This window comes from Lynx rufus, unplaced genomic scaffold, assembly GCF_022079265.1.
Source record: "Lynx rufus isolate CCGP_SWC_20201006 ecotype Redwood Valley unplaced genomic scaffold, mLynRuf1.p SCAF_9, whole genome shotgun sequence".
Lineage (NCBI taxonomy): Eukaryota > Metazoa > Chordata > Mammalia > Carnivora > Felidae > Lynx > Lynx rufus.
Window position 1 is genome coordinate 101,328,882 of NW_025814897.1, and position 16,429 is coordinate 101,345,310.

Sequence of the window (16,429 nt, forward strand, 5' to 3'; positions counted from 1 at the left end):
TTTACCTGATAGGTTGTTTGCAAATATTTTCTCCCATTCTGTCGGTTGCCTTTTAGTTTTGCTGGTTGTTTTCTTCACTGTGCAGAAGCTTTTTATTTTGATGAGGTCCCACAAGATATTAGCCACCTGGATCCAGTAATACATTAAAAAAAAAAGTTATTCACCACGACCAAGTGGGAGTTATACCTGGGATACAAGGCTGGTTCAATATCTGCAAATCAATCAATGTGATTCCTCATGTCAATAAAAGAAAGGCCTATTTTTTTAATAGCCTCCCGGCTCCCTTTAAAAAACCCTTGACCTAAATGACCCCATTTCATTTCACCTTTCGTTTTTAGCAATTTAATTTAACTTAATTTAATTTAAATTTAATTTACTAATTTAATTTTACATTATTTTATTTTGAGAAGGTGAATGGGTGGGGGGAGAGGGGCAGAAGGGGAGAGTATGCTGAGTATGGAGCCTGATGTGGCGCTCGACCCCACAACCCTGGGATCATGGCCTGAGCCGAAATCAAGAGTTGGACCCTCCACCGACTGAGCCACCCAGATGCCTCTATTTTACCTTTCAAACAAATGACAAATGAACGACAATTGCACACCGGCGCCTAAACAAAGAAATAGAATTGTTTGGCAGTTACATTGCAGTTAATTCAACTAAGTAAGCAGGTACAACGTAATTCTTTTACAAATTTCTAAATGCTTGATTTCTCATTTTTCCAAAAAAAAATATGTCTTTCTTCTATAATTCTTTAAATTTAATCGTACAGAAACCTACTTGAAACTGGTGTTTCTGTTCTTACCTCTGGTACATACACATAGCAGATTGTATTTATTTTCTACCTTGTGATTTTTGGGACTTAAATCAAAAGCCACTGTCTTCACTCATCATTACGTGAACATGATTAATTAGATTTGTGGTTATGTATTTTCCGTGATGAATGGTGTCTCAACTTGGCAAAGGCTGAACTTTTCATGCTTATCACCAAATTGATCAAAGACAGAAAATAACAGAATTTATTTCAATGTTATGTTCATGGTCACCATGAATCTTACACCTCCTTTAGTAAAAGCAGATACTAATGAATTTCAAATAGACTTATTTAATAATTTTCATCTGTTTCATTGTTCATCCTGTTTCTTCCATTTCTGAAATATCTCCTTCACTTCTCATTTAGAAATCTGGTAGTCTTTCATACTACTTTTTTCATTAGTCATTGTCTGGTTCTTTCCCCTCAACTATATGTCGTTCACCCTCATTTCAATGGTTTTATGACTGTATAACATCCATTACTCCTAATATACTCATTATTGAATATGATTTTTATCTATTCATACGTGTGTCTTTCTACATTCCCATAATCCTGGACACAAATATTTACATTAGTACAAATTCAGTAAATGTGTGTTAAATATTTTCTTATTGAGGGTACCTGGGTGGCTCTGTTGGCTAAGAGTCTGACTACAGCTTAGGTCCTGATCTTGTGGTTTGTGACCTTGAGCTCCGCATCAGGCTCTGTGTTGACAGCTTGGAGGCTGGAGCCTGCTTCGGATTCTGCGTCTCCCTCTCTCTCTGCCCCTCCCCACTCATGTGCTGTCTCTCTCTCTCTCTCTCAAAAATAAATAAACATCTAAAAAATTTTAAGTATTTTCTTACTGTAAGGCCGGTGGATGTTCAACAGAGTAAAAATAAACATATTTTGAGACCTGTTCTTGCAAATATATTTCATTTGTACAAGGACAATTCTTTAAGAAAAAAAGTGTTGGGATGATGCTTTAACAACAACAAAGCCAAGTTCTGTTTGTTTCCAAAAATAACCCTTATGTGCCATAATTTATGGTAGTGATTTGAAAATTGGGAGGTACTAGAATTTTAAGTATATTTAAATTCCTCCTGGACAGCTATCAACATAATGTTCCACCATCCCTGAATTTTGTCCAAACATGTTGCTGTTCCCTGACTTCACTGAAATCCTTCACTGGGACAGAGAGATGAATCCCACATTTCCATTTTTTCCGACCATAAAAACGCCTCTACCTTCCTTTTCATTCAACTGTCTTCTAAGCATCTTTTCATTCAACACTGAATTCCTGAAGGCAAAAGGTGTGAATTTAATTAATTCATTGTGGGGGCTCAGTCGGTTAAGTATCCAACTTCGGCTCAGGTCATGATCCCATGGTTTGTGGGTTCAAGCTCCACATGGGGCTCTGTGCTGACAGCTCAGAGCCTGGAGCCTGCTTAGAGTTCTGTCTCCCTCTCTCTCTGCCCCTGCCCCATTTGTGCTCTGCCTCTCTCTCTCTCTCAAAAAAAATAAACATTAAATATATATATATATATTTATATATATAATATATAAATTTATATAAATATATAATATATAAATTTATATAAATATATATATATAAAATAAACATTAAATATATATATATTTAAATTCATTGTGGAGTTCTTAACAAAACTTTGTGCTTTTCATATAGTATTTAACTGATCTCCATATATATCATCATACATTTTTAATATTGTGTTTCCTAGGCTGTCTCTTAACAATCTCATTATACATATACTAAAAATATGATACAGATGTAATTAGTAAACTGAAGTTCCCTAAGCATCATTTTGTCTGACCCAAAGCATTTCCTGTTAATATTAATTCCTATTAATATTCCCGACTACAGTGTAGTCATAAAAAATAAAATATCTCTTTTAAGAAGAAGTAACTCTGAGCTATTGTCATGAAATGTTCTAGTGTGTTTACTTCAAATTTACAAAAACAGCAACCCACAGATTCTTAGAGTTCTAAAAAGCTGAGAGACCATCCAAGTCCTATTTGTAAATCAAGAGAAGATGCCACGAGTGATGGAGGGCAGATGGGAACAATAGGAAGGGCTTGCAGACTGAGAAAAGAATCTGCCTTATATTATTCATCTTAGCCAGAACACTTCGTTAGTATTATTGCTCAATGGGTCGCTGTATTGCACAAATCCAGGGAACACATAGAAAACAAGTAACATAGCAGTTTGTTGTCTGTGTTTATAGGTCTGATTCTGCTTTTTGTTTGTTGTTTTGGTTTTTAGATTTCACATTTAACCGACGGCTGCCAGAGGAGAGGATGGGCAAAATGTGTGAAACGGAGTGGGAAACCCAGGCTTGCAGTAATGGAAAGAATAAGTCACAAGGATGAGAGATACGATGTAGGGAATACGGTCAATATGGCGACAGATGGTAGCTACACATTGTAGAGAATGAATTTAAAATTTTGTATGTCTTGCCTATTGTTCGATGTGAGCACCGTTAAATTTTTCTAGACTTAGTTTGCTATACCCTAAGATTATAAAAATACTTACTAACCAGCATTTCCTCGCTTCTGTAATCTTGCTTGCTTAACACATTCCTCCCCTTCCCCCTTCCCCCTTCCCCCTTCCCCCTTTTTCTCCCACCACAAGTAACGGACAAAGCCTTCCCGCCAAAGGACAGACAAAGGACGCCCAATCAGAGAACAACAAATGTCCTTACTTTAAAATCAACTAATCAGGCCCCTCATAATCTGAAACCTCCCCTATGCTATTTGTCTCTGTCTATAAAAACGCTCTACCAATCCTGATCGGGGCCTCTTAGCGTCACCGGCAACGAGTGCGTGGAGGTCCAGGTTTGAACCTGCAATAAACGACCCTTGCCGCTTGGCTTTGACTTACGACTCTGGTGGTCTCTTGTGGGGGGTTTCGCGACCTCGGGCATTACAACATAATGGTGAGCACAGCATAGCATATAGACTTGTTGAATCACTATATTGTGCACCTGAAACCCATGTAACACCACGTGTCAACTGTAGCCCCAAAATATAAGTAATGTAGTGGCCCTAAAGTCACACCATGTGGCAATCTTGGGGAGTACTCACTGTAGTGGCCATGTTCCACGTGATACTTTATGATAGGTGATTCACTGTAGGACACTAATGTGGGTGTCATGGCGGCCACCCAAAATGTGCCACTTTGGCATACTGATTATATTAAATAAAAGTTGTTTAAGAGAAGGCCTGTGCGAGGATCCTCTGACTTTCCTCTGTGCTCCTGAAAACAGGAAGTAAATCTCCCATGGGGAAGGTACCCTCCCTGTACCAGGAAGTAAAGACACATCCTTATCACCACGCATAGGAAATTCAGAGCCTGGAAGGCCCTATAAACAACCCTTATTACATTTTAGCAATCTACTACCACAGACCAAATTCTGTTTAGAGTTTCTTACTAATCGAAGACTGCAAATTCAATTCTCTTTATCCTGCCAATTCCTTAACAGATTTATTGTCTCCTCATAAAAATAATATAAAAGCTGCCTGCTTTGGTAATTTCTTTAGATCTCAATTTCGTTATTTGGCCTCTGTGAGCACACAATAAAACTGTAATTTTTTTTTTCCTCTCCTGTTAATCTGTCTCATGTGAATTTAATTCCTAATTCAGCAAAAAGAACTTGAAGAATAGAAGGAAATGCCTTTCCTTCACTAACAGGCACAAATGTATATGTGTCATGAAAGTCTATTGTCAAGTGCCGTGTACAGGAATGTTTTCCTGCCCTACGTGTTGCCCTATTGCAGTTATGTTATTCATTTAAACAAATGAAGTAAATGCCAGATCTGTGGGTTCAAGAAATAATTTATGAATTTATAAGCATTACCAGCGTATGGGCAAAAATATTCCAGTTAATTTTTTGTCTGAGTCCTCAGTGGGAACTAGAAACGGGCATAGCATTTCTTTTTTTATGGTTCCTATAAATCTAGACGCTATCATAGATTAAAATCCTTAAAGTATTCTTGATTTGGGGAAAATGACTGTGTGTGATACGTTTCAATAACCTTTCCATTTTTATTATTATTTTGTGTGTAATGATACCAATACAAACATACAGAATTCACTGCGTTAGGAGATATGATTTGACGCCAGGCTCAAACTAAGTAATTGTGATAATATGCCACCCATTCGGGTGAAGACATTAGATGCAATTGTATGACCTGATATGCCCCGATTCGAGAGACCCCCCGAAAACAAACCACCAGAGTCCAGAATCAAAGCCAAGCGGCAAGGGTCGTTTATTGCAGGTTCGAACCCGGTCCTCCGCGCACTCGTTGCCGGTGACGCTAAGAGGCCCCGAGTAAGGATCTTACAGCTTTTTTTATAGACAGGCACAAACAAGTTAGGGATATTTTTTAGAGGTTACAGAGCTGTTGTTGGTTAACATTTAAATTTGAACGCTCAGCAGAACTTGATTGGTTCCCGCCTTTATTTCAAACCATTCAGCAGAACTTGATTGGTTCCCGCCTTTATGTCAGACTACCACCGGGCACACCCTGGCTGGTTTCGGGAGGGGGGGGAGGGGGGGAGTCTTTTCTTTGCAGTTGTGAGTACACCTGGTAATTTTTCTCTTAGTCTCTCAGACCCTTGAACTTTACTACCATTATTTACTACTTTGATTCATATTAAAGGGATGGGATTTGTCCTTGTGATGTGGAGAACAAAGGCAAAAGAAATGTAGAAAAACATCATTTTCCTTACAGCTTAGAGCAGACTGACAAGCGCTTGAGAAAGCCTCAGTGTTAATACTTTGCTAGAGGCAAAAGGCCACCTTAGTTTGACATTAGCCAACCTCTAGGTTCCTGTAAGTCTTTAACATATACAAATTCCTTTGGAAACTTCCTTTATCTCTACCTCCCCAAATCTATGTTAGCAAGCATCCTCCAAGCTTATGGCCCACTGATATACATCTCAAGGGTCTCATGAATAAGATTTGACTAGCCTCAAGGTCCGGAAACCTTGCTTCCAAGTTTCTTAGAGACTTTCATTATCCCTAACCCCTTCTCAACTTGCAAGTATGTAATCAGTCACTGGTCACAACCCCAGGGCAGATCTTTCTGCCCCCGGGTCCTGGCCCCATGCTTTAATAAAACCACCCCTTTTGCACCAAAGATAATTCAAGAAGTCTGTCTTGACTTTTCCCTACCAGACTCCAACATTTCACATCACTTGGTCATTTTATATGACTCCTTCCCAAACTCATTTTCTCATCAGATGCCTCTCCGTCTCCAGGGATGACAAACCCCTTCAGGTTACACTCTGTTTGGATAGAACCTAAATTTACCGTCCTACACTTGACTGCCCCATAAACCATTTACGCTAAGTTCCCTTCAAACCCTTCCATTAAAATCTGAGCTTTAGGGACCATATGATTATTAAAAATTGGATGATTAACATCTCAAAGGATTTCTATTTCATTGACGATGGCTTTCGAAAATAATGAAAGAAAATTACTCCGTTCTCACGCAAGACACCAGAGACACGCATGTGAAGACGACGATTGTATCTAAACGCCTTCCCTGGTGCCACAATAATCGATGTAGGCAGCTGTCTGTTTATAAAGTGTCTCCTTCAGAAAGTAGCTGCATGGCTGTAAGTCTTGAGGTTTTGGGAATAAGTTCAGCACATGCTAACCATACCAAGGAAAACCAGGTTTACTAAGTCTCCTTGTTGCTGAAAACAGTATGAGAGGGGCTTACCAGTTAAAAAAAGACACATTTACTTTATTACAGTAGTTTTTTTTTAAAGTTTATTCATTTATTTTGAGAGAGAGGGAGGGACAGAGAGAGCAAGTAGGGGAGGGGCAGAGAGAGAGGGTGAGAGAAAGAACCCCAAGCAGGCTTCATGATATGGGTGCAGAGCCTGAGGGAGAGTCTCGAGCTCACTAACAGTGAGATCATGATCTAAGCCAAAACAAAGACTTGGACACTGAACCAGTTAGGCCACCCAGGCACCCCTGAAAAGACAGCAAGTATTTATTTATTTATTTATTTATTTAAATTTATTTTTGAGAGGGAGAGAGTGAGAGTGCGTGCATGTGAATGAGTGGGGGAGGGGGCAGAAGGAGAGGACAGAGGTTCAGAAGCAGGCCCTGAGGTGACAGTAGTGAGCCCGCCGTGGGACTCAAACTCAGGAGAAATGTGAGATCATGATCGGAGCCGAAGTCCGATGCTCAAACAACTGAGCCACCCAGGTGCCTCTATTTCCAATAATATTAATGTGAACAATTTTTACACATGTCTTCTGATGGAGATACACTTATTTATCTTGTGTATAAAACCAGGAATAGGAAATGTGTGTGTGTGTGTGTGTGTGTGTGTGTAAAATTTATATTTACCCAATATTAGCATACAATTTCCCGAAGCAGTATGCCAATCTAGAGTTACACATTATTAGTGAATGAATCCTGTGTCTGTTTCTACATCCTAACTAATAGGTAATATTGTCTGTCATTTTCATTTTAGCTGTTATGTAGAGTCCATAATTGTCCTAATGACTAATAAAGTTGGATATTCAAGGAGCGCCTGGGTGGTTCAGTCGGTTAAGCATCTGACTTTGGCTCAGGTCATGATCTCACGGTTCCTGAGTTCAAGCCCTGAGTCAGGCTCTGTGCTGACAGCTCAGAGCTTGGAGGCTGCTTCAGATTCTGTGTCTCCCTCTCTCTCTGTCCCTCCCCTGCTCATGCTCATGCTCTGTCTCTCTCAAAAATAAATAAACGCCAAAAAAAGTATAAATAAATAAATACATGCATACATACATAAAAGTTGGATATTCACTTTTATATGGGATGTCTCTGAAAGTTAAAATGAAGAATATGAAGAATAGAAAATCAGTTGAATGGGTCCACCTTAACGGGGTGAGGGCTCTTGCGATCAGTGCTATCTATCTGCGATCATTGCCAATTCAATTTCAGGTCAGATTAGCCTGGGATTGTACTGTAGTCCCATCCATCTGTTATATTTAAGATCTCCCCAAAGATAGAAGCGGGTTTATACATTATGCATTTATAGAATCGTATCAGTATAAGCATGAAATGTGGTATCTGGAATACACAATAAAGATCATTCAGTTTAAAGCCCTTTTTTGACAGAGTGGAAACTGAGGACCAAAGAAGGAAAATGATTTGTCGAAGGTCACAATCACTGTGAACTGAGAGTACAGATTCAGACCCAATTTTGCTACCATTCCTTTTCCAGTTCCCAGCATGTTTGCAGAGTTCAAGTTAGGTTAAATTTGCTGCCTCTTAAGAAAGAGCTACACAATTACCAATTTGTGAGAATTAGTACTCTTTTTATTTAATAAATTTCCCTAACCAGATTTTCCCCAGTATGGAGCCAATTGTTTCTATCATTATACATATTTTCTAATCGTTCATCACTGGTAACATTTATGTTTAGGGATGTCCATTCCTGATCAGAATAAGGAACCCTTAAGAAAAAATAGACCTATAATATTGACTCCATATCTAGAGTCTAAATCTAAATTTCAAATAAAACATAAGAAAACTGAGGAGAGATCTTAACGAAAAGAAGAATCCCCTGTTCCTTTTCTTTGTTTGTTTCTTCTTTGTTTTACCTTTATACCTTCCCCTACCATGTCTCAGAATCCCAGAAAAAATATCACCCTGGAGAACAGAAGAGTCTCATTGTCCTACTTGGGCTTTGCTGGCAATCTGAAAGGTTTTCATGGAAGCCCTTTACAATGGCACGTAGGTAGACCTAGACTGAGTGATTTTCAGGTTGTGTAATTGTAGCAAACATTTAAGAGTGTCCCTGACTTTTCTTTGGTCCTGCAAGAGCTGTTTTTATCCAGACTTACTGAAGAAATCACTTCAGTGATTTGATCATCAGCAAACTAAAGCAGAGCCAAGTTGCAAATATCTTGGTAAACACCCAGGCAAGAGCCCTCTGGGTTAATTATTTTCCAAGTAATTTGCATGTCTTTATCCTTCCCTTGAATTTGCCATCCACAACTACTTTATGTGCTTACATATATGATTCAAAAAACGTATTTAAGGCACATACTTGATCTCAGCGATTTTTTCTTTTACTTCCCATGAATAAACATTCAATAACAATTAACTTTTTGGATCTTTTTTCATTTTTTCTTTACCCAGATGCTATAGTGGGGCTTGAGGAAAGAGATAAAACTATCCAGTCCTTAAACTCTGGGTATTCATTACCCCACATTGAAGGTAATGATTTAGGCAACAGAGAGTAGATTCAACAAAGTTCCCAGGCTCAGGGTGGTGTGGGACCCAAGCTTAGCGAGTGCTAGAGGGAAGGAAAGCCCCTGGAGGAAGTGACTGAGTTGTGAATGGTAGCACTATAGCCCAGCCATACTGGTTTTCTTTAAGTTCCACAGAAATGATGTGGTCCTGTCCCCCTGGGGACCCTCTAGTTGCTGATCTATCTGCAGAGAATGTTTTCTCTATCTAGTGCATCTCTCAGCTAATTCCTACTTATCTTTTAGATCCCAGATTGTTCCCATTACCAGGAAGAACTTTTCAACATTCTTCACTATAATTGAACATTGTGCTTTGTTTCTGTTTTTATTCTATGGCATAATTACAGTTTATTACACATAATTTGAATGATCATTTAATTAACATTTGTCACTTCTGATGACAGAGCCTATGTAGGCAGGCTGAGGGCAACATTGAGCTAACACCCCCCCTCCCACCAAGGTGGGATATGTGTGATATTCCACAGGCACTCCTGGCTACTCAAGAACAAAGGAAAGGAAAGAAAACAAATGGTTAACTGAAGGAGATCACAGTCAAGCAGGACATGAGTCTCCATGTCTTGATAGATTACAAGAAAAAGGCAATTTTATTAATAGCCTAATCTCCAGAAACCTGTAGATTCCTTTCCTGGAACCTCAAAATCACACCTCCATAGTGATATGGGGAACAAAGGCAAGAAGGAAATGGCAGGTAAAATTCAATCTCCTTATAAACTGCAGTCCATTGACAACTATTAGAGGCTGGCAGAGTAAAAAGTTTCTCCAGGATCTCCCTACTGTCTTAATGTTAATATTTTGCTGGAGGGAAAAACAACCTAAGCTTGACAACAGCTTGGCCTCCGGTATCCTGTGAGTCTTCTTTAGCATATGAAATCTTTTTGAAAACTTCCCTTTGACTTCCCCTCCCCCCTCTCCCAACTCCCAAGTATAGAACTAGTCTTTCCACAGGGTCCCAGGCAGCTCTTCCTGCCCATGGGTCCTGTCCCTGAGCTTAAAAAAAAAAAAAAAAAAAAATCACCATTTTGTGCAAAGGACGTCTTCAAGAAGCCTTTCTTGACCTTAAGCTCTGGACCCCCACCATCACCCCAAAACTTCATCAGTTTCCATTAGATGACAAGATTCATTAACACAAAACTGTTAGATTCACCATAAGATACAAAACACATAGAAGTGCGTTACGTACTTAGAAAACTCTCACTAACATATAGGAAATTAGATTCATGCACAAATAGATTGTAGAAACACAAATTGGGCAAACTAAGAGTCCATAAGTTTTCCATAAATAAGGAATACCAAGTATAAGCTCAAGACATAAAATGAATCATAGAGTACTAAAGAAATGACACATTTGGTTATGGCAGGAACATGGTATAAATACTTGTTGGATCATACCACTTTTTTTTTTTAACATTTATTTATTTCTGAGAGACAGAGAGAGATAGAGCACAAGCATGGCAGGAGCAGAGAGAGAGGGAGACACAGAATCCAAAGTAGGCTCCAGGCTCTGAGCTGTCAGCACAGAGCCCGACGCGGGGCTCGAACTCACAAACTGCGGGATCATGACCTGAGCTGAAGTCAACCGCTTAACCAACTGAGCCACCGAGGCACCCCTAGATCATACCACTTTAATCAAAACAATTTTGAACTTCACAAATTATAGTGTAAGATTGGGAGAAAAATAGGTACATATAAGTTTTCAATGAAACCACTTCCTATTTTTAAGTTTTTTCCGAGCCTCTTTCACATCTTTGTTCCGCAGGCTATAAATCACAGGGTTTAACATGGGAATCACAAGGGTGTAGAACAAGGAGGTCATTTTGTCTTGATCAAGAGAGTAGGAAGAACTCGGGCGGAAATACATAAAGAGCAGGGTTCCCTGGAAAATTGCAACAGCAGTTAAGTGGGAGGTGCAGGTGGAGAAAGCTTTGAACCTCCCCTCAGCAGAGCGGATCTTTATCACTGCCAGGATGATATAACAGTAAGACACAAAGAGCCCTGAAAGGGTAATCAGCTCAATGAAGCCAAAAATGGTGAATATCACTAACTCATTAACTTGGGTATCTGAGCAAGATAACAAAAGGAGAGGTGGGACATCACAGAAGAAGTGGTTGATCACATTTGATTCACAGAAACATAACCTGAATGTTAATATTGTATTTGCAGAAGCATCCACAAGCCCTACCATGTAAACCCCAGCCATGAGCAGAAAGCACACTCTGCTGGACATGTTGGCCTTGTAGAGCAAGGGGTTGCTAATGGCCTTGTACCGATCAAAGGCCATCACCGCCAGCAGTAGGCACTCGGAATCAGCAAAGGTACAGAAGATCCAGAATTGCAGAGCACAGCCATAGAAAGGAATTGACTTTATCTTGGTAATGAGGCCTACCAGCATCCGGGGCCCAATTGCTGTAGAATAACAGAGGTCACTGAAAGAGAGGTGGCTGAGGAAGAAATACATTGGTGTGTGAAGCTTAGAATCCATTCTAATTAACATGATCATCCCGAGGTTTGCAATAAGAATGATGAGATAAACAATTAGAAATGTGACAAACAGGGTCACTTTAATTCCAGTGTTATTGCTAATTCCCAAGAGAAGGAATTCATTCACAGAAGAGCAATTTTTTCCATCCATTCTTCTTTATTCTTCCAAAATGCTCCCGAAATAATCAAGAAATGGTATATTAAGGTTTTAATTCCTCTCGAAACTCACAAAAATACAATCTATTCATGAGAAAGGTTTTGTTTCAGATATTATATTCTTTATCCTCAGAAAATAGCCCAGAAACATTTCATTGTTATACTGTTGACAAAATTAACATGTTTGTGATAGAATTTAAAGTTTGATTATCAATTTGCGTATCACCTACCAAATATATGACTTGTGTGCACCTTCACTGCTTTATCTCAGCAATCATGAATGAAAACTCATCACAGATCAAACATAATATAAAAGTCACACCTAAAGGCAAAGCTGAATTTACAGCTTTATGTCTGAAAAACAAATATCAAATTGAGCCTAAAAGCGATTACCCTTACTGTGTTCTTCAAAAACCATGATTTGTTCAAGCCTGTGTGTTAAAATTGGAAATCATGAACAGATCTCTTATTTAAACATCATGAACACGAGTGTCTAGGTGGCTCAGTCAGTTAAGCATCCGACTGTTGATTTTGGCTCAGGTCATGATCTCACAGTTAGTGAGTTTGAGCCCCACATCAGGCTCCGTGCTGACAACACGGAATCTTCTTGGGGTTCTCTCTCTCCCCTGCTTTCACTGTCCCTACGCTTTCTGAAAATAAATAAACTTAAAAAAATTCATAGAAGAAAAAATAAAAGTAATGAACAATACAACATTTTTACTGTTTTGCCACATTATTATTACTTACACTCAGAAATGGTGGTCTGGTACCAAAGCTCATGTAGAGGAAAAATGCTAAAAACAAATGAAAAGAGAAATAACATATACAATTACATCTCTTTGGATTTAAACCTGACTTTTTCATCAAAAATAGAGCTGAACAAGAAATTATATTTTTCATATATAGGCTTCTGTTTGTTTATATATGTATGTGTGTGCAGGCACCTGTCTTTCTATTGATATGTGAGAATTGGAATATAAATGATGGTCTTATTTTGCTTTGGATTGGAGTAAATATGGTATGTGGTTCATATGGGGTTAGATGTATATAAATTAGTATTTGCGTTGTGATATTTCAATTATTATTGTTTTTAAAAATTAAAAGAATATCTTAGATTTGCATGTACCCTTTCACACGATTTAAAAAAAAGTTTTTCTTCTTTATTTTGGTTGAGGTAAAACTATACATTTACTAATGAAAGTTACTCCAAGGGGAACTGGGGTGGCCCAGTTGGTTAAATGTCCAGCTCTTGATTTCATTTCAGGTCATGATCTCATTGTTGTGAGATCGAGCCCCTTGTTTGGCTCTGTGCTGACCGTGGGGAGCCTGCTTGGGATTCTCTCCCTCTCTTTCTGCTCCTCCCCTGCTTGGACTCTCTCTCTCTCAAAATATATAAATAAACTTAAAATAAAATTACTTCTAAACACCCTCTTTTATCAGAAGTACATATTTTTGCCATCAGATTGCAGATTATTACCCAAAGGAAGTAAGTAAAAAAAAAATCACTTACAATGTCCTAAATATTTGATTCCTCATTTTTTCAAATGCAAGGTTTTTATTCTTTACTCTTTAAATTTAGTGACTCAGAAACCTACCTGTGATGAGCAAGTCTTTCTGTACTTGCCCCTGGTAGCTGAATACTAGAGATTGCATTTTATTTTTACTCAGTGTCATTTGGGACTGAAATCTCTCAAGCCTTTGCCCTCACACTTAAACAAACATGTGATTAATTCGATTTCTAATTCTGCACTTTCCCTGGTGAACATAGCCGACAACTTCAGCAAAGACCAATTCTTTGTACTTGCACCAAATTGTTTGTTGTTAGGAAGGTGAGATGATTTTTGTAGTATGGTTTATTGCTATCTTGAGTTTATACCATCTTCTTCCAGACTTCTAAAGAAATTCAAATTTAATTATTTTATCTCAAATATTATTCCTTTTGTTTACTTTATTAAATTAATAAATTTGTTAAATACAATGATTATTTTATTTGTTAATTATTTATTATTAATGATGTTTATCCTGGTTCTTTCACTTCGGAAAAAGTCTCTTCCCCTTCCCACTTAGTAAGTATAAAAATCGGGGCACCTGGATGACTCATTTGGTTGAGCATCTGACTTCAGCTCAGGTGAAGATTTCATGGTTCTGGGTTCAAGTCCCATATCAGGCTTTGCACTGACAGTGCAGAGCCTGCTTCAGATTCTCTGTCTCCCTCTCCCTGCTGCTCCCCTGCTCACTCTCTTTCTCTCAAAAATAACTAAACATTAAAAAAAATTTAAAAAAGGAAGTAGAAAGTTCCTCAATGTTTATATTTTCATTAATCGTATTCGATGGCATTCTTTCAACCACATATTACCTAACAGGATTCCAATTATTTTATGCCTGTAACATCCACTCCATTCAGCACTTTTTCTTGACTTATTTTTATTTCCTTCAGATATTTTATTTCATCCATTCAGATATTTCATTCATATATTTTCATTTCATTCAGTCTTTTACTCCATTGTAAGCTCCTGAGAAATAATAGCTACTCTTGGCTAATTTTTGTATACCCTGCAGCCCTAATACCAGGACTTTCACAAATAATGCCTAATTTAATATTAGTTGGTATTTTAAGTGATTAGATAAGTGGGTAACAGAAAGAAGAGGAAATATGAGTTTTGCAAACCGTTTCCACTAATAGAGATCATAGGTGCATGTGTACATAGAAGAGGTTTTAGGGAACAACACAGTTTTATTTGCTTTTTTAAACAATTTGGTGTGCTTTATTTGTTGCAATTTTTACAAAGTTAAGAAGTATTAAAGTATAATTTTCTGTCCTTTCCAAATATTGTTAAAATAGCCATCCTACCTAAAATATCCATTTTACCAACCTACATATTTAGAGCAATCCCTATCTAAAGTCCAACAGTGATTATCACATAAGTAGGAAAAATAATCTTAAAATTTCTATGAAACAAACAAAAAAAAAGACCTTAAAAAGCCAAACCAATCTTGAGAAAGCAGAACAAAACTGCAGGCATCACAGTATCTGATTTCATACTGACAATATTAATTCTTCCAGTGTATGAGCATGGAATCTCTTTCCAGTTGTGTCTTCTTCAATTTCCTTCATCAATATCTTATAGCTTTTAGTGTGAAATTTGTAAAATTCTTTCACCTCCTTGATTAATTTATACCTAAGTATTTTATTCTTTTTTTGTTAAGACATTTTTTTTAAAAAATTATTTTTCTGGCTGATCACTGTTAGCGCATAAAAAGAAACTCATTTTTTTGTATATTAGTTTTGTATCCAGCAACTTTACTGATTTTTTTTTTTTTATTAATTCTAACTGCTTTTTGGTGGCATCTTTAGGATCTTGTATATATACAATATCATGTCATCTGCAAATAAAGACGGTTGGATTTCTTCCTTTCCAATTTGGATGCTTTTATTCTTTTCTTTCTTAATTGGTGTGGCTAGGATTTTTACTATTGTTTTAAATAAAAGTGGCAAGGGTGGACATCCTTGTCTTGTTCTTCATGTGAGAGGGAAAGTTTCACCTTTGCCCTGTTGAGTATTATATTAGCTGTGGACTTGTTACATATGATCTTTATTTATGTTGAGGTAATTTCACTCTCTACCCAGTTTGCAGAGATCTTTATCATAAAAGGATGTTGAATTTTGTCAATTGTTTTCGCTGCAGCTATTGAGATGATCATATGATTTTTTTTAATTGTTTTTAACATTTATTTATTTTTGAGACAGAGAGAGACAGAGCATGAATGGGGGAGAGTCAGAGAGAGAGGGAGACATAGAATCTGAAACAGGCTCCAGGCTCTGAGCTGTCAGCACAGAGCCTGACGCGGGGCTCAAACTCACGGAGCGCGAAATCATGACCTGAGCTGAAGTCGGCCGCTTAACCGACTGAGCCACCCAGGCGCCCCTGATCATATGATTTTTATCTTTCGTTTTGTTAATATAGTATAACCCACTGATTGATTTAGGGATGTTGGACCATTCTTGCATCCCTGGACTAAACACACTTGATTATGGTTTATGGTCCTTTTTTATTCACTGTTGAATTTGGTTTGTCAATATTTTGTGGATGATTTTTCATCTATGTCCATCAAGGATGTTGGTCTTTAATTTTCTTATAGTGTCTCTGCCTGGTTCTGGTATTAGGGTAATGCTGATCTCATAAAATGAGTTTGAAAGTATTGTTTCTTCTAATTTTTTGAAGAGTTTGCAAAGAATTGTCTATGACATCTTCATAAAATTTTGATAGAATTCACCAATGAAGGGATTTGGTGCTGAATTTTCTTTTTTGAGGAGGTTTTAGAATACTGATTTAATTTCTTTAATAGCAGTTGGTCTGTTCAGATTTTCTATTTCTTCATGATTCAGTCTCAGTCAGTTGTACGTTCTAGAAACTTATTTACTTTTTCTAGGGTGTCCAAATCATTGGCATATAAATGTTCATAGTAGTCTCTTATTGTTCTTTGTAATTGTTTGCTATCAAATGAAATGTATCTTCTCTCAGTTATAATATTATTTATTTGAGTCTTCTCTCTTTTTGTCTTAGTGAATCCATCTAAATATTTTTCTATTTTGTTTATCTTTCCAGAAAACCAGCTCTTAGTTTGATTGATCTTATTTATTTTCTTTTTAGTCTCTCTTTCACTTATTTCAGCTCTGATTTTTGTTAGTCATTTCCTTCAAATGA

General features: G+C 37.6%; 1 protein-coding gene across 1 annotated transcript; it reads right to left on the reverse strand.

Annotated features, from left to right (window-relative positions):
- Positions 1-10,782: 10,782 nt before the first annotated feature.
- On the reverse strand, positions 10,783-11,718 carry LOC124506264 (olfactory receptor-like protein OLF2). The gene has a single exon (XM_047072289.1). The coding sequence runs from the start codon at positions 11,716-11,718 to the stop codon at positions 10,783-10,785; it is 936 nt and encodes a 311-aa protein (XP_046928245.1).
- Between the last annotated feature and the right edge of the window lie 4,711 nt (positions 11,719-16,429).